This window comes from Crotalus tigris, unplaced genomic scaffold (genome assembly GCF_016545835.1).
Source record: "Crotalus tigris isolate CLP2741 ecotype Arizona unplaced genomic scaffold, ASM1654583v1 scf7180000024422.289953, whole genome shotgun sequence".
Lineage (NCBI taxonomy): Eukaryota > Metazoa > Chordata > Lepidosauria > Squamata > Viperidae > Crotalus > Crotalus tigris.
The window spans coordinates 258,526-282,057 of NW_024100589.1; the positions used below are offsets into that span (position 1 = coordinate 258,526).

At 38.4% G+C, this 23,532-nt stretch overlaps 1 protein-coding gene, 1 pseudogene and 1 gene segment (V, D, J or C); all 3 read right to left on the reverse strand.

Annotated features, from left to right (window-relative positions):
* Positions 1–30: 30 nt before the first annotated feature.
* LOC120302111 lies at positions 31–2,162 on the reverse strand. The segment is given in 4 exon segments: positions 31–139; positions 385–404; positions 882–1,219; positions 1,784–2,162. Coding segments are annotated over 4 exon segments (516 nt in total).
* Positions 2,163–13,051: 10,889 nt separating this feature from the next.
* Positions 13,052–15,588, reverse strand: LOC120302114 (annotated as a pseudogene).
* Positions 15,589–18,400: 2,812 nt separating this feature from the next.
* LOC120302113 (olfactory receptor 6X1-like) lies at positions 18,401–21,531 on the reverse strand. Of its 2 annotated transcripts, none has more exons than XM_039330021.1 (2): positions 21,404–21,531; positions 18,401–20,465 (listed from the first exon to the last, which is right to left on the reverse strand). In XM_039330021.1, exons 1-2 carry the CDS (start codon positions 21,422–21,424, stop codon positions 19,506–19,508), a joined length of 981 nt encoding a protein of 326 aa, XP_039185955.1. In that variant the 5' UTR covers positions 21,425–21,531; the 3' UTR covers positions 18,401–19,505. The 2 variants fall into 2 exon arrangements, with proteins under 2 accessions (XP_039185955.1, XP_039185954.1); XM_039330020.1 differs by having other exon boundaries at positions 18,401–20,468.
* Between the last annotated feature and the right edge of the window lie 2,001 nt (positions 21,532–23,532).

Sequence of the window (23,532 nt, forward strand, 5' to 3'; positions counted from 1 at the left end):
CCAAGGATCCCTCATCTATTTGGTGTCAATTTATATGGATGTATGAATGCTCCATGAAACTGTGTTATAGTTATCCTGCTTGAGATAATGAGTTGTTTCATAGATGCATGCTTGTTCATGTTTTTTTATGTGTATCTGCCTAAAAACAGATACACATAAAAAGCAGATACACATAAAAAACCATGTTCATGTTTTTTATATGTAACTGCCTAAGGTATCTCCTACATTTTATGCATTGAAGGTCCTTATCCTAGAGCTACAATTGGGGAAAGAGGTCTTATTCTTTTTTTTTTTTTTTTAGGAGAATGTGGAACTGGCAACTGTGCATTCCACAACTAATCAACAATCCTTAGTTCTCCAAAATCCTGTCCCTAAAGATCTTACCTTGTTGGATAACGAAATGTCTGCAAGATAACAACCAAACTCAGATAATACCAACGACTCTGCAGTTCAACCCTAAGCTACAAAGATTCTCTTCTATTGGTACCATTGATATTCATTCAGTTGCAACTTACAGAGGCAATGGGACTCAATGGGAGATCACATGATCAAATCCAAGAGGAATCAATCTTTGGCCTTCTGGCCAGTGACTACAACGCACTCAAAAGAATTCCCACCTATTTCCTATCTGTATTGTGGAAGCTCCAAAACAATTTTTGACCTGGTAGATATGAGGAAGTTAACCACTGGGTTTTCAACTCAGCATGGCTGATGAAGCAAGTGGGTGGCAAAAATATCCGCTTCTTTTTGTACCCAGATGTGAAAAGAAGGAAATTTAGAGAGTGTTTGGCTGACTCCAACTCTCTTCAAATGAGGAAGTGAAACTAAACCATGGAAAGAGGAGAGGAAAACCCATCAAGAAGACATTTTGGGTCTCCTACAACATATTGGGCAGCAACAGTCCCAAATTCAGTCACTGTGTTTCTTGTGCAGTAGTAGATGGCAGTATCATCTACTTTTAGAGCATCTATCCTTAGCTGTGCTGTTGAACCTTGGGTGGAAGGGGTAACACGGCCCTTAAATTCATTGGCAGTGTATGTGGTATGTCCAGTCTTGAAGGCTGTGATAAAGACAAGCTCTTTGCCATTAGATTGACGAACCCAGTACAAATGGTGATCATTGATATTGTATCCTGATACTTTACAAGTTAGAGTAATGGATCTCCCTGGAAGTGCAAATGCTTCAGGTGGCTGGGTCAAAGTAACAGTGGCAGAAACACCTGTTAAAAAAGAACAACATAAGGACATTCATATTCTGTGCATATGTTCCATATCACTCTAAGATTTAATACAATATGAAAAATCTCATGGACAACTATTTCCAAACTTTAGCATCTTCCAGATGTGGGGATTTCAAGTCCCAGAGGTCACCAGTGGGTATGGCTATTGCTGAAAATTCTGGAAGTTGAAGTCTGTACACGTAGAAATTGCCAAGGCTGGACAACACTATTAATAATAATTTTCCATGTTAAATTTACACAGCAGTAGATCTTTGTAGGGAAAGATATTTAAGTCATGGAAAAAGAAGAAACAGGAAAAGGAAGCCTTAGATTTGGGGAGAGGAAAAAATCATATATATATATATATATATATATATATATATATATATATATATATATATATATATATATATATATTCATTTTGAAGAACTACACACTGGAGATGAGATAAGACCTTTGTTGTATTTTCAATTTTAGTTCCAATTTTTTATTTCATTACAAAGGAATTGTGATATTTATTCGGAAATATATTAAACTGACAAAAATGAAACATGGTTACTCACCAGCCAGGAAGAGCAAAATGGTAAGGCTAATATAATTGATGTATTTCATAATTTCAAGTGTATTTTTCCTTTGAATTTAGGGACTTAAGGTCAGCTATTTGAACAATTGGAAAGTTTGGCATCTAATTCCTATATAACCCATGACATGTAAATTAGTTTGCATTTCAGAAATATTCTTCCCCCTCTTATTTGAATTCTATAACTCTCTCTCTACTTATATAGGTTTTTTTCTCATATTAGTACAGAAAAAAGGTCTTTCTAATGTTGATTTTTGATGGCAAAAATAGCTATAATTTCTCCTATTACTTGTTATATTCCATGCCCCCCATGGGATATATTAATTCCATATGCTGACCCATTTTTTTTAATAGGCTACTGTATATTGGAAAAGATTTTGGGATATGAGATAAAAGATGTCTCCCCACATTCCTACACAGGCTTCTATGACTTTTATCACTGAATCAGGAAGGCTGTAGCCATTACAATGATAAATATAAGTTTCAATTGAGAAGTATGGAATCTGAATTCAGAATTTCACAGACGTTATAGATGTATAGATTCTTTAAGATAGTTCAGAATTAAAATGGTGAAATCCAAGCAAAGACTGAAGGATTCGGGAAGGTTAATCTTATCACAGCCATCTGCCATTCTGCCCCCAAATTATGTATTTCAAAGGGAAAACAGGAAATACTCTTATACATAATAATTTAACATTTAATACTGAAAACACAATTTGTTTGATCATTAGTGGTTGTGATTCTCCTTCTTCAGTAGTAGGGATGTTCCATGCCATATTAGTTTGTGTTTGATTTACCCAATACCTATAGTTGTTACTCACCAGGCAAACATAGAAGAAAAGGGTAAATATAAAGAAACCAGCCCATCTTTAGAATAGAACAGAACAGAACAGAACAGAACAGAGTAGAGTAGAGTAGAATAGGAAAGGAGAGGAGAGGAGAGGAAAGAAGAGAAGAGAAGAGAACTGGAAGAGACATTGGAGGTGTTCTAGTCCAGCCCCCCACTTATGTAGGAGAACCTATACCCAAGGACCCCAACCTTTTGGGCACCAGAGACCGGTTATGTGGAGAGACGTTTTTTTTCCACGGACTGTAAGGGGCATGTTTTTGTGTGCTGTTTTTGTGTGGATGGGGGCTTTCCTTGTTTGTGCAGACTGGTTGCTGGCATGCTGTGGCCCAGTCCTGCTCCATGGATTGGGGGTTGGGGACCCCTGACCTATACCATCTAAGACAAGTGGCTGTCTAGCCTCTTTAAAATCTCCAGTGATGGAGCACCCATGATTTCTGGAGGCCAGCTGTTCCACTGGTTAATTGTCCTCACTGTCAGGAAGTTTCTCCTTAATTCTTGGTTGCCTCTCTCTTTGATCAGTTTCCAACCATTGTTTCTCGTTCTTCCCTTTGGTTATTCACCAAAGCACCAGAGGGAAGGATGAGAAACAGATCAGTATTTGCCTTGGGTTCAAGTTGTAAGGGTGACCTATTTACAATGATGAAATCAATTGATCATTTGCATGTTCTCACATACTCCAGAATGAACAAAACAATTTGCATTTCAGAAAATTCCCTTCTTTTCTTGGTTCCTGCCTATCTCTAGTTGGTTCTGGTCAGAACTGCTTTTTCAGGAAGGAAACATACCGTATATGCCGGCGTATAAGGCGACTTCCACGAGCACTGAAATCGGCGCCAAAGACGGGGGTCGTCTTATATGCCGAGTTGTCTTATATGCCAGAAATACTGGTAGTTTCTGCCGTATAAGATGACGTTCTAGGAATGCGGCTCGGCGATAAAGACGGGGGTCATCTTATACGCCGGGTTGCCTTGTACACTGGCATATATGGTAATCTCTTTTAATATTACTATGGTAGAAGAGAAGAACTTCTCATGTTATTGTTCTTTTAGATCTATCCCTCAACCTCTCCTATCCTTCTGAGAGGAGGAGAAGGAGAAGGAGAAGGAATTTCAATTATATTTATCAAAATACAACTATAGTGTAATTGAGCTTAGATCTGTGTTTAAGCCTCTTTAATCTCTAGAGCCATTAAAACCAGAAGAAGACCAGTGAATGGAATAATTGCACATGTAAAAAAAGTGTTAAAGGAAAAGTAGTTTCATTTGTTCAGTGCAAAACATTACTTGTTGTATCCTAGGTCATGCAAGATGGCAACATTTAAGAGAAGTGCCTACTTTATGTGATCTGTTAGGATGGGAAAATATGCACAGGGAGTCCCATAAATAATCTAACTATGTGCCACATAGATTACCCGTGCTTTGAATTGCACTAGAAGAAAACCAGGGCCCAGTGTAGCTTGGTGTGGAAGTGTAAAAAAGCTGAAGCTATAAGCATCCAACACTATGCAGACAATCACATACTGGATCAGTTGTAACTTCTGTGTGATCTTCAAGGACAATCCCATGTAGGGGACATTGAAGTCAGTGGTGGGATTCAGCCGGTTCGCACCACTTCGGCAGAACTGGTAGCTACTTTTTTGTTGCCCAGGCCCAGAATGGACTTCTGGAAGTGGCATCCACACAGAGAACCGGTTGTTCACATACTTGAATCCTACCACTGATCGATGTAATCCAACTAGGTTTTCTAAGAAATTTAAAGCTAAAATATAGATTTATTTTGTGTGCCAATTGTGCCCTTGCTTGGATTGGAAGGCCTTGCTAATACTCACTTCCTGAGTATTAGCAAGGCCTTCCAATCCAAACAAGGGCAGAACTGGCACACAAAATAAATCTGTATCTTAGCTTTCAACTTCCCAGAAGTTCTAGTAAAAGGAAGCACTAATAGACTGCTATTAGGTTGGTCAATGGTCAACTATAGATTTATATCTGGACATTGAATATGATCACTGATCAAGGAGAGAAGCAACTTAGAACTAAGGAGAAACTTCCTGACAGTTAGAACAATTAACCAATGGAACAACCTGCCTCCAGAAGCGGTGAATGCTCCAACACTAGAGGTTTTTAAGAAGAGACTGGACAGCCATTTGTCCAAAATGGTATAGGGTTTCCTGCCTGAGCAGGGAGTTAGACTAGATGACCTCCAAGGTCCCTTCAAACTTTATTATTATTATTATTATTATTATTATTATTATTATTATTATTATCATGGCTTTATCTATCTCTCAATTTATATGTCTGAATATTTTCATTTGTTCAATTAAATTCATTCTGGTTTCCATGTTTGGACTCACAATCATTTCATTTGGTGAATTTTAAGACCTAGTGATGTATGTTATTTCCCTTCAGCAACCTAGGGACATTCAACTACTCATATTCCCCAAAAAATGAGAAAAAAAGGATTTATATCACTTTGATAATACTACGAACATAAGTCACTAATGATCACCATCAAGTTTCATTACTTATCCTGTGAAATGGAATGGTTGGATTTTTAAAAATTCCTTATTTTAAGTCCTCCAACATTTGAAAGCTGATCTCAGAAGAAGTTGATCTTATGGCTCTAGTTCTGCAAACAGATTTCTGTTACTTATTCACCAGATGGTTTCACTAGAGAGATGCCGCAAAGAAAGTTTCAATTGTGCAGTACTTTCTGAAGAACATTTCCTTTCTGATACATCAGATTTGAAACCGCCCTGCTTATTTCAAACCACAGATTTTGGTTAGAGTTTATTTTCTCAAGCACATGCTGTAGTTTTGTGGTGCAAACTTTATAAAGTCTATTCAAATGAACAGAGAATAGATTCAGAGAAGGACCATGAGGAGATAAGTCATGAAGTCCTATAGAGAGAAACTAGAAGACCAGGATATGTTTCATCTTTGAAGAAGAATGCCATTCGGAAGATGGCTTGTTCTTTCCCATTCCAGAGTGCTGGACCTGAAATCATGGATTTCAGTCAGAGAAATAAAGATTCCCATGAAATATCGGGGAAAAGTCTGTATATAAAATTTGGATTCCTTCACTAAGGCAATACTTGGGACTGGGTGAACTCAATGGCTCATCCCTTTCTGCCTTCTTTTTTTTCCTGCACTGGTGCTTTACAAATGCATGTTTTACAGGTATGCTTTGATCACTGATGCCATCAGTCATGAGACAAACCAACGTGGCTGCTCCAAAAACAACAACAAGAACAAAAATGGAGAACAACAAACCCTGGCTGGGAAAAGAAATATGTGGGTGTCCTTATAGTCCCAAACATCTGGAGAACTCAGCTTCTGGTTGGGTTGCAATTTAAAAGCTGATTATTTTAGGATCTGAGTCCTCCTACGTGGCCTTATCCTTATTCTTAGAAGAAACATTTAAAAGAGATTTTTGTGTATCCTTTTAATGTCCTTTTAACAGCTTGCCTCCAGAAATTGTGGGCGCTCCATCACTGGAGATTTTAAAGAAGGGACTAGACAGTCACTTGTCTGAGATCATATAGGTTCTCCTGCCTGAGCAGGGGGCTGGACTAGAAGACCTCCAGGGTCCCTTCCAGCTCTATTCTATTCTATTCTATTCTATTCTAATCTAATTTCTTATTCTATTCTTATTTCTTATTCTATTCTATTCTATTCTATTCTATTCTATTCTATTCTTATTTCTTATTCTATTCTTATTTCTTATTCTGTTCTATTCTAATGCTTCCAAATAACTAACATGACCTTATAAAATATAGTTGGGTTCTAAATTCATTTGGTTTGAAAGCTTTACAAAGAACCTGAGTTTCATGCACCACCCTTGAGTGAGCTTCCCATAACTTTCATTTCTCGTCTTCTCTTTCTATTGGCAATAGAAACCTGCTTTCTTCCATGGGTCAAAAGTCACTTTTTTCTCTTTCTGCCTCCAATGTTCTGTCTTGCACAGTGCAAGAACGCCACCAAGAGTATTGAACTGAAACAGCAAGCCAACCACCGATGAACGAAACCCATCAACAGTTTACTGAAACCAAGAATGGTAAAAAAATAAATATAGCCCAATAAGTAATTCTGATACTTGCTGTGGTTTTTCATAAGTTATAAAAGGGTTTCTTTTTCTCCCATTTCTTTTCTTAAGCTTTGGCTGCCATCAAGCGGTTAACATGCAATATTATATTAGTTCTTTTTTTCACCAAATATAAGGACAGAGAACATGTGGCCCTCCAGATGTTGGTTAATTAAATATTCACTATTGTTAGTTGATTAGAGTCGCTAAGAACTATAATTCTTGGAGCGTTTTGGAAGACAACAGAACACCTAAAACTGTCTCTCCCTCTCTCTCTCTCCCTCCCTCCCTCCCTCCCTCCCTCCCTCCCTCCCTCCCTCCCTCCTTCCTTCCTTCCTTCCTTCCTTCCTTCCTCTTTATTTATTTATTTATTTATTTATTTATTTATTTTTTCCTGTCAATCTCAACTGTTTTTGTTTTTCTTACTGGAATTATTTATCTTAATAGAGGAAGCAAAATGTGTAGGGAAAAAAAACAGGATGGGTTAATGTTCTGTCATTTTTCAAAATGCCATAAAAATCCATACTTAAGAAGTCCAAGGTTTAACTGCAGTATGTCAGATTTCTCTACTTATATTAAATAATTCCTGGTTTTAGTCCCTTCACTGAGTCCAAACAACATAGAATTTGCACAAGTGATGATTCCCTTAAAAAAAACATTATGGTACCGGACACATTGACCATGGGATCTATCAATAGAAAGTCCATGTTCAGAGATGGCATTTTATTAAGTTCATTTATTTACATTGCCTTTTTTTTTACTTCTTTCAACCACAAGAGGTCCTCCTTGTACTTTACAGAACCACCAACATGTCTTGTTAAAATATGCAATATTTCTTGCTGCCTAACAGAATACAAAAATTCTCATTAAGCCCTCAGAGAAATATTTCTTATTCCAGAAATAGCCTCTCCACTCATTCGTTTCTTTCTTAATGGTTCTCATCTTAAGCCATGCCCATGTCAAGTTGTTATCACATTTTCTTTCAATGTTTTTCAAATGCTATTATTATTATTACTATTATTATTATTATTATTATTATTATTATTATTATTATTATTAATCATTGCACAGTCAGCCAGATGTTCAGACTGGATTTGACATTTTTGTCTACCTATTGAGTCCTTACCAGGGATCTGGGATAGGCAGATATGGATGTTTGAATTGATGGTATTACAGATATCATTTCAGGATGGAAGCTGTTCCTACTAAGACTGCCTTTTGCAATTGACTAATGGTGAATTTGTCAATGCCAATGGTGTTCAAGTGGTGCTCCAGCCCGTTTTGGGATTGCACCCAAGGCGCCTATTACTATTGGTACTACCCTTGCTTGCCTTTGGCACAGTAATTCTATTTCTATTTGTAGGTCTTTGTATTTTGTTATCTTCTCCAGTTTTTTTTTATTATTATTATTATTATTATTATTATTATTATTATTATTATTATTATTATTATTATTATTATTATCTCATAGTGTTGAGGGTAGAAGGGAACATTGTTTGAGGAATCAGGAACATTTATGACTCTGTTGATATCAAATTCTTCCCCTTGTTCTTATGAGGTCCAGTTCTATAGCTGGTGGGACATCATAAACTAGAATTAGATTGGGTGGAATATTCCTGGCTTATGGTCCCTTAAATAAACTTCATCTAAGTTACTATAGTAGATTTCATTGCAAAAATGGTATTTTGGTTAAATTAATGGTCATCTTGTGGTGTGGGTTACCAGTTGGCTTTCAATTCAAGATGTTGGTTGTCACCTATAAAACTCTTCATAGTTCAGTTCCAAAGGTCTTTTTTTTTTTTCAAAAGCAACTGGACTTTCTTAGTTTTTTTTTTTTTTTCCTCTTGAAAACATCTCACTTCTCATCCAAGAAATTTCTTCAGTTCAATTCTTCAGTTCTTGGTTCAGAAGTGAAATGTTTTTGAGGAAAAAAACCAAGAAAGTCCTGTTGCCTTTTCTCAAAAACACTTTTGGGACAACCATAACCTGGATGACTAAGAATCTCCATAGAACTTCATCCTTCAGGATCTATATATCTGTCTATATATCTATATATCTGTCAGATTGCCTCTTCCTCTATTGTTTATGCCTGACTAGGTTACCATATCTGATAGGTCCTATCAATGATATATATTTCAGGATCCTGGAGATGGTCCTTGTCTATGGCTACCTCTCCCTTTAGACTAGCCTTGCCCACAAAGTCCATATGGTCCTAAATGTATTGTCCTTTAGGAAAGTTATGCAGAAAGTTTTCATCTGGTCATAAGACAGGTTAATATATAATCCTCCAATGTCTGTTTTTGTATTGATTTTTTTTAATGTAGGTGTTTAGATTTGCTGGTTGTTAGCTAGATTTAGCCTGTTTAAATTGTTCTATCAAATTTCCCAATTTATTACAATGTTTTTTATTAGCTTATAATATAAAATACGAAAATTTAGAAAAGTTAGATTTAGCTGTTTAAACTGTTCTTGTATCTTTCTACGTTGCTTTAAATTTCTCTGAGTGAGAAATTTCTCTGACTGAGTCAACTAACATATTAATTATATATTATACATAGGCTGGTCAAAATCTAAGAATAAAGTTATTTGAGTTTCCATGGGTTTTTTTAAACATAAAACTTGATTGTTTTTATTTTTACTGCTGGTCCAGTCAAGCTTTCTCCTACGGAAAGATCTATACGTGTAAATCTTTAAGGTCCTAAAATCACAGGGATAGAAGGGACGTCAGAGATCTTGAAGTCCAACCCCTGCTCAAAGCAGGAGCCTTATACCATCCCAGGAGAATGGTTGTCCAGTCTATTTTTGAAAACCTCCACTGATGGAGCACCCACAACTCCAAATGGCAAGCTATTCCATTGATCAATTGTTCTCAATGTTCTTACTTCTAGTTCTATCTCTTTGTTGATCTACCCATTACTTCTTGTTCTGCTCTCTGGTGCCTTAGGTCTCCCAGATCTGCAGATTTCCCTTACACATGGAAGCTTGGGCCACATAAGAAGAATGTGCTTTCAAGTATCAACGTTGGACTTTTCCATTCGTCTTTCTTTGACACCAATTCCAACAGATTTCTATGTTCCATTTGTTCCTGTCATAAAATCCACATAGCTATTGCTGCAGTTATAAAATTTGAGTAGTGATAATAAGACAAGATAGAGAAGAATGAGGGATAACTTTCTTTCTTTGCTAGATTTGAGAAGTCCTGGGTGCTCTGTTGGCTTACCACAAGGAGGTTGAGGGTTTGGTGAACTGGTATAAGGAAAACAACCTAGTTTTAAATACTGGGAAAAAAACCAAAGAGGCATTGGCAGGCACAGCCACACTTCTCGGTGCATTAATGATTCACCTGTGGAGACGGTTACCAGTATCAAATTCCTGGGTGTGCAGTTAACAAGTAGGCTGGCTTGGTCACTCAACAGCAAGACACTGGTGAAGCAGGCACAGCAGCGCCTGCATTTTATTTATTTATTTATTTATTTATTTATGAGACTTATATACCGCTTTAAGTGCAAGCACTCTCTAAGCGGTGTACACCAGTAAGCAATGTATATATATATTTTATATTGCCCCCAACAATCTGGGTCCTCATTTTACCTACCTCGGAAGGATGGAAGGCTGAGTCAACCTTGAGCCGGTGAGATTTGAACCGCTGACCTGCTGAACACAGTCAGCTAAAGTGGCCTGCAGTACTGCACTCTAACTGCTGCGCCACCTCGGCTCTTTCTGCATCACATGAGAAAAGCTCATTTTCCTTCCCCTGTCCTTACCACTTTCTACAGAGGGACAATTGAGAGCATCCTGTCACACGGCATCACACTGGAAGCATCACTGCTTCAGACAGGAAGGTGGTGCAGAGAGTGGTGAGGATGACTGAAAAGATCATTGGCAGTTCCCTCCCTTCCATCCAGGTCATAAGCATTGCTTGAGCAGGGTCCACAAGATTGTCTGGGTTTATTCAATTTCTATCCTGGATTGTCTCTATTTTTCCCACAATAGCACTTTAGTGACGGAGATTGGATTGAGTGGGTTTTTTGGTCTAAATGCATAAGGATTGGCTATGAATCTGGAATCCCATTCCAAATTCAACACCTGAATCACTATATTATACTGTATGGAATATACAATATCAAAAAAAGAGAAGTAAACTTTTTTTTAAAAAAATGAAAAAATAGATTTTACAAGAAAGCACAAAGTTAATACACGTGACCTGAACATGATGGTCCCTTTTTTGAGAAATCACTAAAGTTCCAAATATGGCTCTTTAGCCTGGACATAGATATCCTAGTTTTGTTGTCCAAACACATAGATTTCAGGAAGAATTATGCAGAGTATATACAGTCTGAATGGAATATCCTTCCATGTGACTGGAATGGAATGGAATGTCCTTCCATTTGACTTTTGGAATTTCAAACCTATGTATTAAATTCTCTTCACCTCGCCTTCCATTGGTCCACTGTAAAATGAAGAAACTTCAGAAAATGGCTCTAGAAATAGATATTTCTCAAAGACAGTGTTTAAAGATACATTACTCTGGGGAAATGATTTAGAAAAAGAGTACAATGGTGCAAATGAACATAGTGTTGTGGTTCTGGCTAATGAAACATTCCAAAGAACTTCCAGGCATTGATTTTCCTATAAGTCTTTTATTGTTACAAAATGTCGGCACAGGCACAACGGAGGGATGCTAGGATCTAAGTTCTCTTCCTCTGAGCAGTTAAATTATCAGCGTGTTCCCTCCCTAAATTAGCCATCATATCTCACACTATCCAATTAATGTGAAGGTCAAATGTTTTCTTCCTCTTTCTTTCTCGGGCTTTACCCCCAACGCCCCTTCTGCTCTTTATTAACCCCATATTTACCAGACAATTGTGCATATTGTCAAAAGCAAGAATATACAATATTTGCAGCGTTGACACATAGCATATATTGGAGAAAGAGTGAGACACTATTTATTTATTTATTATGTTATGTTATGTTATGTTATGTTATGTTATTTATGTTACATTACTAAGGTTACCCAGCTCCTTAATAACTCTTAGAAATACGCAATACTGAAAATATTTTAAAACAAAATAGCAAATACAAATTGTTCATCAGTCCAAAACATGGAAACACAACCCTATTTGGGGTTAACAAAATATCTGGGACAATAGAGTCCAAATATCTCCAGGAAAGGGGTGTTTCTAAGATTGAACCTCAGTTTGTTCCTCCGCATTTAGACTTTCGGTGAAGATGGGCAAGTGATGACAAGCCCAGGGAGGGATCCCTTTCCTGAAGGGGTTTTCTCTGGATTGTTACTTTTTCAACTTACCAACAGAAAGAGCTGGCATTCCTTTAGTTTATATGACTTTCCTGGGTTAGGGAGAGTCCTAAATCATCCCAGAAGATGCCCCATTCAGCAGTGGTCTGCAAGTAACTTCAAGAGTTGTGCTTCAAAATAACTTTTGAGCCATACAGCTAGGGGCGGGGGGCTGGACAGCAATCACTTTATTGTTAAAAAAGCAGTTGTTTTGGAATTCATTTTTCAAGCAAACTGAGAAATAAAGGAAAATGTTTCCCCTGTCTAGTCATGTCCAATTCTAGAGGGCAGTGCTCATCTCTGATTCTTAGTCAAGGGAGCCAGCATTATCCAAAGACATTTCTGTGACTAAAAGACTATACACCAAGGCACACAATTATATATCGAAAGATGATCCCACTCAATTGCTTCTTGTAGATGTTAAGCACCAACTGAAACTATCCATAGAAAAAGGAGAGGTATATGTGAAACAGCATGGACAAGCCATACACTCTAATGCAGTGGTTCTCAACCTGTGGGTTGGGACCCCCTTTGGGGTCGAACAACCATTTCACGGGGGTCGCCAAACAATGCAGTCCGCCATTTTTTCCCCTTTTCCTTAGCTGTGCTACTCCCTTTTATTCTATTGGCTTTTGAAAACCAATAGAATAGACTCTCTTGAATAGAGTCTAATTCTATTGGCTTTCAAAAGCCAATAAGAATTGTCCAGGCTGTCTCTGCCCTGCTGAGCCCGCCAAAAGTCCCAGTCTGCAAACGGTGCTGCACCAGTTGAGTAGTCCTTGACTTACGACCGGTTGAGTAGTCCTCGACTTACGACCGGTTGGGGGTCGCGACATTAAAAAGGTTGAGAACCACTGCTCTAATGCCTTTAGACAGTCCAGATGGATACTAAGATTAACAATACTGAAAGTTGACTAAGAAGGTCAAGTATGCTTGCACCATGCCTTCCCAACTTTAACACTGACAGCCTCAGTTTTATGTCCTGCTCTGAAACTCAACTGATCACGAGTAACTAATTTTATCTTATAGAGTATTTGCAGATGCTTCTCAACAAAGTTTTCATCAAACTGGAAAAAAAATGTTGCTTTCCACTTGAACATTAATCACTCTTCCTTCTTTGCTAAGGTAGGCAATGTGAAATAACTCAACAATCTTCACTGATATCTTTGGCAGTCCCCAACCTGAAGGAAAACACACATAGAAGAGTCCTTCAAAAGACAGAGAAAGTTTACATTTCATATACAAGAAATCTATTGCAAAAATGGGATCCCTCCCACTTCCTTTAAATGAGGGTTAGGGTTGGCAATAATTAGAGGTTTCGGAGACCTGCAACCATTTTTTCTACCATTTTTGATACAGAATCTTTCACTTCATTGTTCCTAATGGTGTAGATGAAAGGATTGAGCATAGGGGTGATGAAAGTGTACAGTAGGGCGACAGACTTCATCATACCAAAGGAAGAATTTTTGACAGTCGGTCTTAAGTAGACAAAAAAGACTGACCCATACAAAAGACTGACCACAAGCAAATGTGAAGCACATGTTGAAAAGGCCCTCTGCTACCTGGAGGTTGAAGGCAGTCGAAGAACAGTGTACAGGATGAAGAGATAAGAAATGAGGGTAAAAACCAGGGAGGATGCAATCACAGCCACAGCAACAAGGAAGCCAAGGGCTTCAATGAGACGTGTGTCTCCTCCAGCAATCTTCAGCATGGGTCCAACATCACAATAAAAGTGATTGATAATGTTGGAAGTGCAGTAGGGCAAGTTTGCAATCATCACTACCTGGCAAATTATGGAGAAAAATCCTCCACACCAGGCTGATATTGACAGTTTAAGGCAAACTCTAGAGGTCATGATGATGGTGTATCTCAAAGGATAGCAAATGGCTACATATCGATCCAAGGATATCAAAGTGATGATAAAAAATCAAGTGACTCCAAAAAGGAAATAGAAGCACAGTTGTATTACACAGCAATAAAAACAGATGGAATTATTAGCTGAGAGATAATTAAGCAACAGTTTGGGAATAAAGACTGTGGTGTATCCAATGTCTTTGATAGAAAGGTTGCTAAGGAAGAAATACATGGGTTTCTGGAGATGGTGATCTGTGATTACTATCATAATGATGAGCCCATTGCCCATCAGACTCAGGATGTAGAGCAGAAAGATGCTGGCATACATCACACTTTCCAGTTCCAAAACTCTTGGCAATCCAACAAGAATAAATTCAGTGGCTCTTGTGCAATTGGTCAAATTCATCTTCATCCTTTTATTGCAAAAAGTGTGGAATCTTCGTGCGGTCAAGATTTCTGAAGACCTTTTTCAGAAACAACTATTGCAAGAGACAGAATACAAGACTTGATTTTAAAATCAAACTAACAAAAGTTATCTGTAGATATAGTAGCTGAATAAGACATTCAATATACACATTTGGATTTTTGTTCTTTTAACAACCCTGTAATCCTTTGCATCTGGGTAGAGTTGGGGTGACTGAACAGAGCTTGAATATTTACTAGACAGAGGCCTTTCCTGATGCCTCTGTGAAATTCATAGCAGACAATGCCCAGAGAGACAGAGAGAAAAGGAAAAATAAAAACAAAAACAGAAACACATTGCAGCAACCCAGAACAGTAGAAAAAGGAAATAGAGCATCTATACAACACATTCCAACAAAATGGATACCCATGCAACTTCATCAAAAATTAACTGAACCATTCAACCCAACAGAGCATAACCAACACAAACCCTGAAAAGAATTACACTGCCATACATCAAGAATATCCCAGAAACTGCAAATCGATGACTACAACCACATGAAATCAGCACAGCACATAAGTCAACTAAAGCCCTTCAAAACATCCTAAGTAAACCAAAAGACCCAGCAACAGGAGTAATCCACAACATACAATGTAAGAACTGCAACAACCACTATGTAGGACAAACAGGCAGAAGACTGGCAGAACACATCCATGAACACCAACTGGCAGTCAAAAGGTGTGATAAAAATTCTTTAATTTCACAACATATAGGCAGATTTAACCATGGATTCAATTGGGAAAATGTGACAATCCTAGACCAGGCCAAATCCAAAAATGCCAGGGAATTTCTAGAAGCCAGACACTCTGACAAATCAGCCATCAGTAGACACATAGATGCTAACACCATCTATAGACTATGCAAAAGAGACAATCAACCAGCCCCAATGAGAAAAAAGACTCCAGCACCTCTCCATCTGTAATCAGCCCTCAGATCAGCATAGATTAACTCCAAGGTCACCTTCAGACCAAAAATCAAGTAAACAAAAATCCAATTAAAAAGTGCCAAAGAGCCATTAGTAAACAACCCAACTAAACGCCCCCACCCACATAGACAGGCAAGATACCAGAATATACACTGACAGAAAACAGCTTTCCTTACTAGCACTGATGGTGTTACCTCGTTAGGGTAATGAAACATCTGCAAGAAAATAAGCAAGCTCAGAGAGCACCAAGGTTCCATCAGACAAATATCAGCCACTACCTAGGATCAAACTCACATTTGAATACCAGCTATGATTTCAAAATGACCATCAGTGGAATGGCACAACTTCTTGAGAAATATTTTCCTTATATTTCAACAGCATCTAGCAGATTGCATCACATAAAGTTTAATTACTGATTATCTACAGAAGCTTGGAATATAATCTCTAAGGATATCTAATTTCCCATGAGCATCCATGCTCTATAACTAGAATATACTCAAGGATGATATGCTTTGGATGAATCTTCAAATGCCATCCCAAGACAGGAGGCACACTAACAAACACAAACTCCTAATCTCTTTTGTAGTTAGCATAATTCCTATTTTTCTTCAACTGCAGAAAGCAAAAAAAGTAAAACCTTCACTGATGCAATGCTTCATTTTCTACAGAAGGTTGAGATATCATTTCTAGAAATATCTGTTAGTTCCCAAAACCAGTGGTGGGATTCAGCTGCTCCCGATCAGTTCTGTAGAACCGGTAGCTATTTTTTTGTTGACTTTGGTGAACTGGCTGATGCCCTAGCCCAGTGGTGGCAAACCTATGGCACGCGTGCCAGAGGCAGCGTTCTCTCTCATGCTCTCTGTGGGCATGCGCGCCATCACTCCAGCCCCAACTCCCACCATGGCCCCCTCCTCACCAGCAACCCCCCAGAGGAGAGTCACCCCCAAGCACGACCCGTGCGGAGTAGTGCAGCCAAGGACATGGCAGCAAGGACACTCTGCCCCTGCCCTGTCACATGCAGTTGATTTGGGGTGTGGGCAGAGGGCATGGCTGCCATGGCACTGTTGGGCCACCTGGGTGATTTGCGGCTTGTCGTGGAGGTGGTGGGTGGGGATGGGCTGATCGGGGGCAGAGTGGGCAGGGCAGGGGCAGAGCAGGCTGGGGCAGGTGGGGCAGTTTTTGGGCACTCGGTCTCTAAAAGGTTTACCATCACCGCCCTAGCTCTTTTTTTGCAAAGCTCAGAACAGACCACAGGAAGTGCATGGATGCCACTTCCGGAAGCCCATTCTGAGCTGGGGAGGCCTCCCAGGCCCAGAATGGGCCACCGGACGTGTGTGAACACCACTTCTGAAAGTCTGTTCTGAGCTAGGGGAGGCCTCCCAGGCCCAGAATGGCCCACCAGAAGTGCATGGACAGCACTTCTGGAAGTCCTTTCTGAGCCGGGGAGGACTCCCAGGAGCAGAACAGCCCACCTGAAAGGCATCCATGCACTTCCGGTGGGCCATTCTGCTCATGGGAGTCCTCCCTGCCTCAGAACAGACTTCCGGAAGTGGCATCCAAACAGAGAACCGGTTATTCAGGTATTTGAATCCCACCACTGCCAGTAATCTTATATATACATAGACTATGCCCAGAACAGATAAATTGGAATCAACATGAATCACATCTGGTTTTATCTGGACCAAATTCTAAGGACCATTCCCAGATTTAGAGTCTTGTATATATTATTAAGTCTTCCAAGACTCTTTGAAGACACTATGCAACAGTGAAGGAACAGATTGGAGATAATATCCAATAATGATTTTCTTCCCATTTTCCCTTTCCCCCATTCATTTTTCCATGGAATTCAAAGTTAAGATTTTCAGCATAGTGTTCTAGATCTGCAGATTTGATATCCCCTTCACTTTTGGTGGGGCAGTGGCAAGAACAGTTAGGTAATCAGAAGCTTTACAAATTAGTGTTTTCCAAACATGGCAATGTTAAGATATGTGGACCTCAACTCCCAGAATTCCCTAGGCAGTAAAGTTGGTCATAATAATGGAGACCCCCAAATCATGCCCTGTGCCTTATGATGTCATCATCCAATGATGTGCACTACATATGATGTGTCATATGATGTATGAGATAATGATGAATTCAGTATTGTACCCCTCATTCCCATCACCTCATAGACAAATAGAATCATATGGTTGAAACGATCTTCTAGTCCAACTCCCTCCCCAAGGCAGGAGACCTTATACCATCTGGACAAATTGTTGTCCAATGTTTTCTTGAAAACCTCCAGTGATGGATGTCTATGGAGATTCTCAGTCATCCAGGTCATGGTTGTCTCAAGGGTGCTTTTTCAGGAGGCAACTGGACTTTCTTGTTTTTCTTTGAAGATGTTTCGCTTCTCATCCAAGAAGCTTCTTCATCTCTGTCTGGATAGTGAGGAATGGAAGTCTGTCTAAGCTGTAGGGCAGAAAACTTGCCTTTTTGTCATTTGTGTTGTTGTATTGTGTTAGTTGTGCCTTCCATTCCCCACTATCCAGTCAGAGCTGAAGAACTTCTTGGATGAGAAGTGAAACATCTTCAAAGAAAAACAAGAAAGTCCAGTTGCCTCTTGAAAAAGCACCTTTGGGACTCCAGTGGTGGAACACCCCAAACTCTGGAAGGGAAGATGTTCCATTGATTAATCTTTCACATTGTCCAGAAATTTCTCCTTAGTTCCAGGTTGGGCTTCTCTTTGATTACCTTCCACCTATTGCTTCTTGTCCTATGTTCAAGTGCTTTGGAGAATAAGTCAACCCCCTCTTCTCTGTGAGAGTCATTCAAGTACTGGAAAAGAGCTATCATGTTACCCTAAAACTTGTCTTCATTAGGTTAGATGTACCTAGTTCCCTTAACCATTCATCATATAATTTAGCTTTCAGACCCCTTATCATCTATTATTTCTTCAAAGTGATATGCCTCCAATATTTCACAAGAAGTGCTCTCTGTATAGGATATGACTGACCCATGGTCACCTGTGAGTTTCCAGGACTAAGACCAACTTGGACCCATGTGTCTTCTTTCCTGGTCCAATATGGCAACCAATGTACCACACTGCTTTAGGGTGCAGATCTTCCAAGTATTTCAACTGAAGAAAAATGCTTAGAAAACAAACTTTATTGGAAATAGATCTTGATTCAAAGTCAACTCATTATAGTAGCTGTAATGATCCAACTGGTATGGAATCACCTACCCTCCCTGACTCTTTATCCTGGATTGCCTAGAGATAGAGAAGAAACAAATTTGGCCTCCATTTGAGTGATTACATACATAATGTTGTATCTTTCAATCAAGAGGTTTAACAAGTTTCCTATCCATCCCTCATTGCCCATATTAAAAGCAAGGAATTTTCAACAAGTGTTTTATAAAAGTATATATCTATTATATAAATAAAAAATGAATTAAAAATAAAATATATCTAATATATATTATTTTTGACAACATAATTAAACAAATAATATATCAAACAAATGCACAGGAAAAGTTTTACTTCATTATTTGAAAAGCTGTACTCCAATACAGAAAAGTATAAAAGTCTATCTGCCCCTATTTGTGCAGGTCACATTATCCAATTATAATTCAGATAACTATTATGAGAGAATGTCTTTCATTCTCAATAAACAATCTTGAATGTCCTTGGTTCTCATGGACTGCCTCTCAATATCCGAAGTCTGCATTGCTTTCTCCCCTCACCCAAGTTCATAGGCAAACTAAGAAGCAATAATGGCTGAAACAGCATAAGCATTCTTTGAGGCTTGACAGGTACCTAATTTTATTTTATACAGTACACCGAGATGCTTCTCAACAAAGAGGGGGAAAAAAACATGTTGCCTTCCACTTGAATGTCACTCAGTTTTACCTCTTTGTTATGGTATGCAATGTGAAATATCCTATGAATCTTTGATGATGTCTTTGAACACTCCCCAACTTGAAGGAACACACATATACAGTAGAGCAGTCCTTAAAAGACAGATTAGGCTGACATTTGATGTACAAGAAATATCTTGGAAAATAGAATCACTTCCCATTTACTTTAATATATGGTTAGGGTCAATGGTGGGATTCAAATACGTAAACAACTGGTTCTCTGTCTGGATGCCACTTCTGGAAGTCCATTCTGGGCCTGGGCAACAAAACAAAGAGCTACCACTTCTGCCAAACTGGTGCAAACAGGCTGAATACCATCACTGGTTAGGGTTGGAGATACTTAGACATGTCTGAGACCAGTAATCTTTCTTCCAATTATTCTGCGTACAGAATCTTTCACATCATTGTTCCTAATGGTGTAGATGAAAGGATTGAGCACAGGGGTGATGAAAGTATACAGTATGGAGACATATTTTGTCATGCTAAAGGAAGAGTTCTTGATAGTCGGTCTCAAGTAGACAAAAAAGACTGACCCGTACAACAGGCTGACCACCACCAGATGTGAAGCACATGTTGAAAAGGCCCTTTGCTGTCTGGAGGCTGAAGGCATTCGAAGAATGGTCCAGATGATGAAGAGGTAAGAAATGAGGGTGAAAATCAGGGAAGACACAACCACAACCACAGCAACAAGGAAGCCAAGGGCTTCAATGAGATGCGTATCTCCCCCTGCAATCCTCAACACAGGTCCAACATCACAATAGAAATGATTGATAATGTTGGAAGTACAAAAGGGTAGGTTTACTGTGATTAGTTGCTGATAAAAAATGGAGAAAAAACCTCCACACCAGGCTCCTATTGCCAGTTTAAGGCAAACCCCTGATGTCATGATAATGGTATATCTGAAAGGATAGCAAATGGCTAAGTATCTATCCAAGGATATCAAAGTGATGATAAAAAATTCAGTGACCCCAAAAAGAAAATAGAAATACATCTGTATTATGCAGCAAAAGAAACAGATGGAATTATTAGCAGAGAGATAATTGAGCAATATCTTGGGTATAAACGTGGTGGTGTGTCCAATGTCTTTGAAAGAAAGGTTGCTAAGGAAGAAATACATGGGTTTCTGAAGATGATGATCCTTGATTACTATCGTAATGATGAGCCCATTGCCCATCAAACTCAGGACGTAGAGCAGAAAGATGCTGGCATACATCACATTTTCCATTCCCCAAATATGTGGCAATCCAACAAGAATAAATTCAGTTATTCTTGTGCAGTTGGTCAAATTCATGTTCTTCTCCTGCTACAAAAAAGAGAAAACATGGAATCTTCACTGAATCATGATTCAGCTACATTTCTCAAGATCTTTTCCAGAAACTGATATTGTGATATAAAAGCTAGTATACAAGACTTGATATTTATATCAAGATAACAAAGGTTATGTGGAATTATGCTCGCTGAATAAGACACTTGCATGTACATATTTGAATATCAGTTATGATATCTCAAGGCCCATCACTGGAATCTCATGAATGCACAATGAAAAAAAAAAACACTATTAGCAGCCATTAGTAACCACTATTAGCCATTAGTTTCATGTGTGAATTTTTTAAATTCTTAAAAAAAAATAATGACATTTTTGGAAGATAGAGAGTACATGTGAAATAATTTGATAAAAAGTAGAACTTGATAGAAGAAAATATATGTAGCTCAGGACTGAACTGTGGGGTCCTTGCTATTTTCTGAGCGGGGAGCTTTTCTTTCAGATGTTTCGTTACTAAACTAGATAACATCATCAGTGCACTTATGATGTTAGTTTGGTAAATAAACATCCGGAAGAACATTACCAAGCTCTGAGAGAACCAAGGACCCTACAAATTAGAAATAGGAAACATTGCTCTTATGGAATCACAAAGTCCCATACTTTTGTGCAGGAACTGTCTTTACATTAATAGTTATCTAAGGAAAGACTAGTAAAATACTGAAAAATAAAACATAGGTTGTGATAGAAATATGAAATTTATAAAGGGCTCAAAAATACAATAGCTATGATGATGCTCTCTCTGTGTGGAGGTCGATTTGAATATATGCTAGGAAATCATGGTTATTTTTGCAGTTCCTAATGCACATGGCATGATTTTGGTGTCCTCATAATTATGAGCAACTATGCTATCTTGGGAATTCTGTTCCAAATGTTCATTCTAAAAAAGATGGACCTAAAGAGTTCTTCATCCTTACCTTGACTTGTTCTTCCTTCATTACCACCTTCTTTTCATCAAATACATTTCACTCCACCTCAGTATCCATTCATCAAGACAGTATTTTGAAGAAACATAGAAAATAATTCATCCTATCTTGGGACCAGGAGAAATGATAGACTTCGTGAAAAATATTTTCCTTAACATTTAAAGAACATCTAGAAGATCGCATCATAAAAAGTTTATTTTCTTCTTCTTTACAGTAGCTTGGAATACAGTCTCCAAGGATAGTTGCCTTTAATTTCCCATGAGCATTTGAACACTATAGCTAGAATATACTTGAGGCTGATAACTTTTGGATAAAACTTAAAGTGCATCCCAAGATAGGAGTCCTCTGGAGGTCCTCTGGAGGCAAATCAACAAGGATAAACTATGAAACTCTTTTATGGTTGGCCTAGTTCCTATTTCTCTTCAACTGCAGAAGTGTAAAAGCTTAAAAGTGTAAAACCTTTAGTGATGTAGTGCTCCAGTTTCTACAGAAGTTTGAGGTACCATTTCTAGAGATATTTGTCTCTCAATTCACATAAATATCCATAGAGTATGCCCAGAATACATTATTTGTTATCAGCATGACTCATTTGGACCAACTTTCAAGTCTTATTCCCAAAAATAGAGTCTCCTGAATGTTGTTAAGTTTTGAAAGACCCTTCAAAGTCTCAATAAAAGGGAAGGAATTCCCAAGGTAGCACAGTTGCTCAAAATTATGAGGACACCAAAATCATACCATGTGTATTAGGATGTTATTGTACAGTGATGTGTGTTGCATAATTGTGTCATATGATGTATGATGCCATTACACATTCTATGTTGTGTCCCACCCTCATCTCCCCTAATTTATCAGCTGAGGTGGCGCAGCAGTTAGAGTGCAGTACTGCAGGCCACTTTAGCTGACTGTGTTCAGCAGGTCAGTGGTTCAAATCTCACCGGCTCAAGGTTGACTCAGCCTTCCATCCTTCCGGGGTAGGTAAAATGAGGACCCAGATTGTTGGGGGCAATGTAAATATATATATATATATATATACATTGCTTACTAGTGTACACTGCTTAGAGAGTGCTTGCACTTAAAGCGGTATATAAGTCTCATAAATAAATAAATAAATAAATTGCAGATTGAGGTCTGTTCACGAGTGGTCATATTTACCTGGAGACTAGAGAATAGAAATATCTCTTGAGATACTTAAGTTTGCATTTTTTGTACCAAAATGGGATAGGAGGTGGAATGGAATGACCCAATTGTCTCCTTCCAATTCTGGGATTTTATGATGATATAATTCCATGTGGCAGTAGAATAGGGCCTAAGAATAGAGGTCATAAAATGTCAGTTCTAGGATAGGCCAAGTAAGCCGGTTCAGATTGTCAATAAAATGTAAGCATACTTAGAAATGAAAATGTTACACCATCCAAGGATCATTTTTAGGATTCAAGATTCACACTTTGACTCTGCTGCAAGACTTTTTTTTTTCTTCCTCACTCCTACTATCTTCTGGGTCCCAATTGTTCTCTTCATAGAAAGAAGTTCATGCATTTATAACATTTGGAAAGTTCTGTAGACATGCTCGCCTATGTGTAAATGATACTACTCAGGGATCAAGGACTAATATGTTGAGAGTAATTTTCTTCTTGTCAGATAGATATCCCTCCAATATTTCCCCAGAAGAAGTATGGGATGGGACTGACCCAAGGTCACCTGTGAGCTTTCAGGACTAAGAGAGACTTTTACTCATGCCTCTCCTTTTTTAGCCCAATATGTCAACCAATGTACCACATTGTTTTAGGGTATAGAATTTCCAAGTATTGCAATTCAAAGAAAAGAGCTAGAAAACAAACTTTATTTGAAACACATTACAATATAAACTCAATTCATTGTGATAACCTTAATGATCCAACTGGGATGGAATACCTCCCACCAAATCTTATCCTTGATTACCTAGAGATGGAGAAGAAACCAATTTGGCTCCATCTGAGTGTTTATGTACATTATTATTATTAGAGTATGCCGCTATTACATTAGCCAGGAGACTACAATGCTATTGCAAAGTAGTTGTTTGGCTGCCAGTTTACTAGCGCTGTTGTTGTACATGCTAGCACACTTTCCAAGGAAAGTGAGCT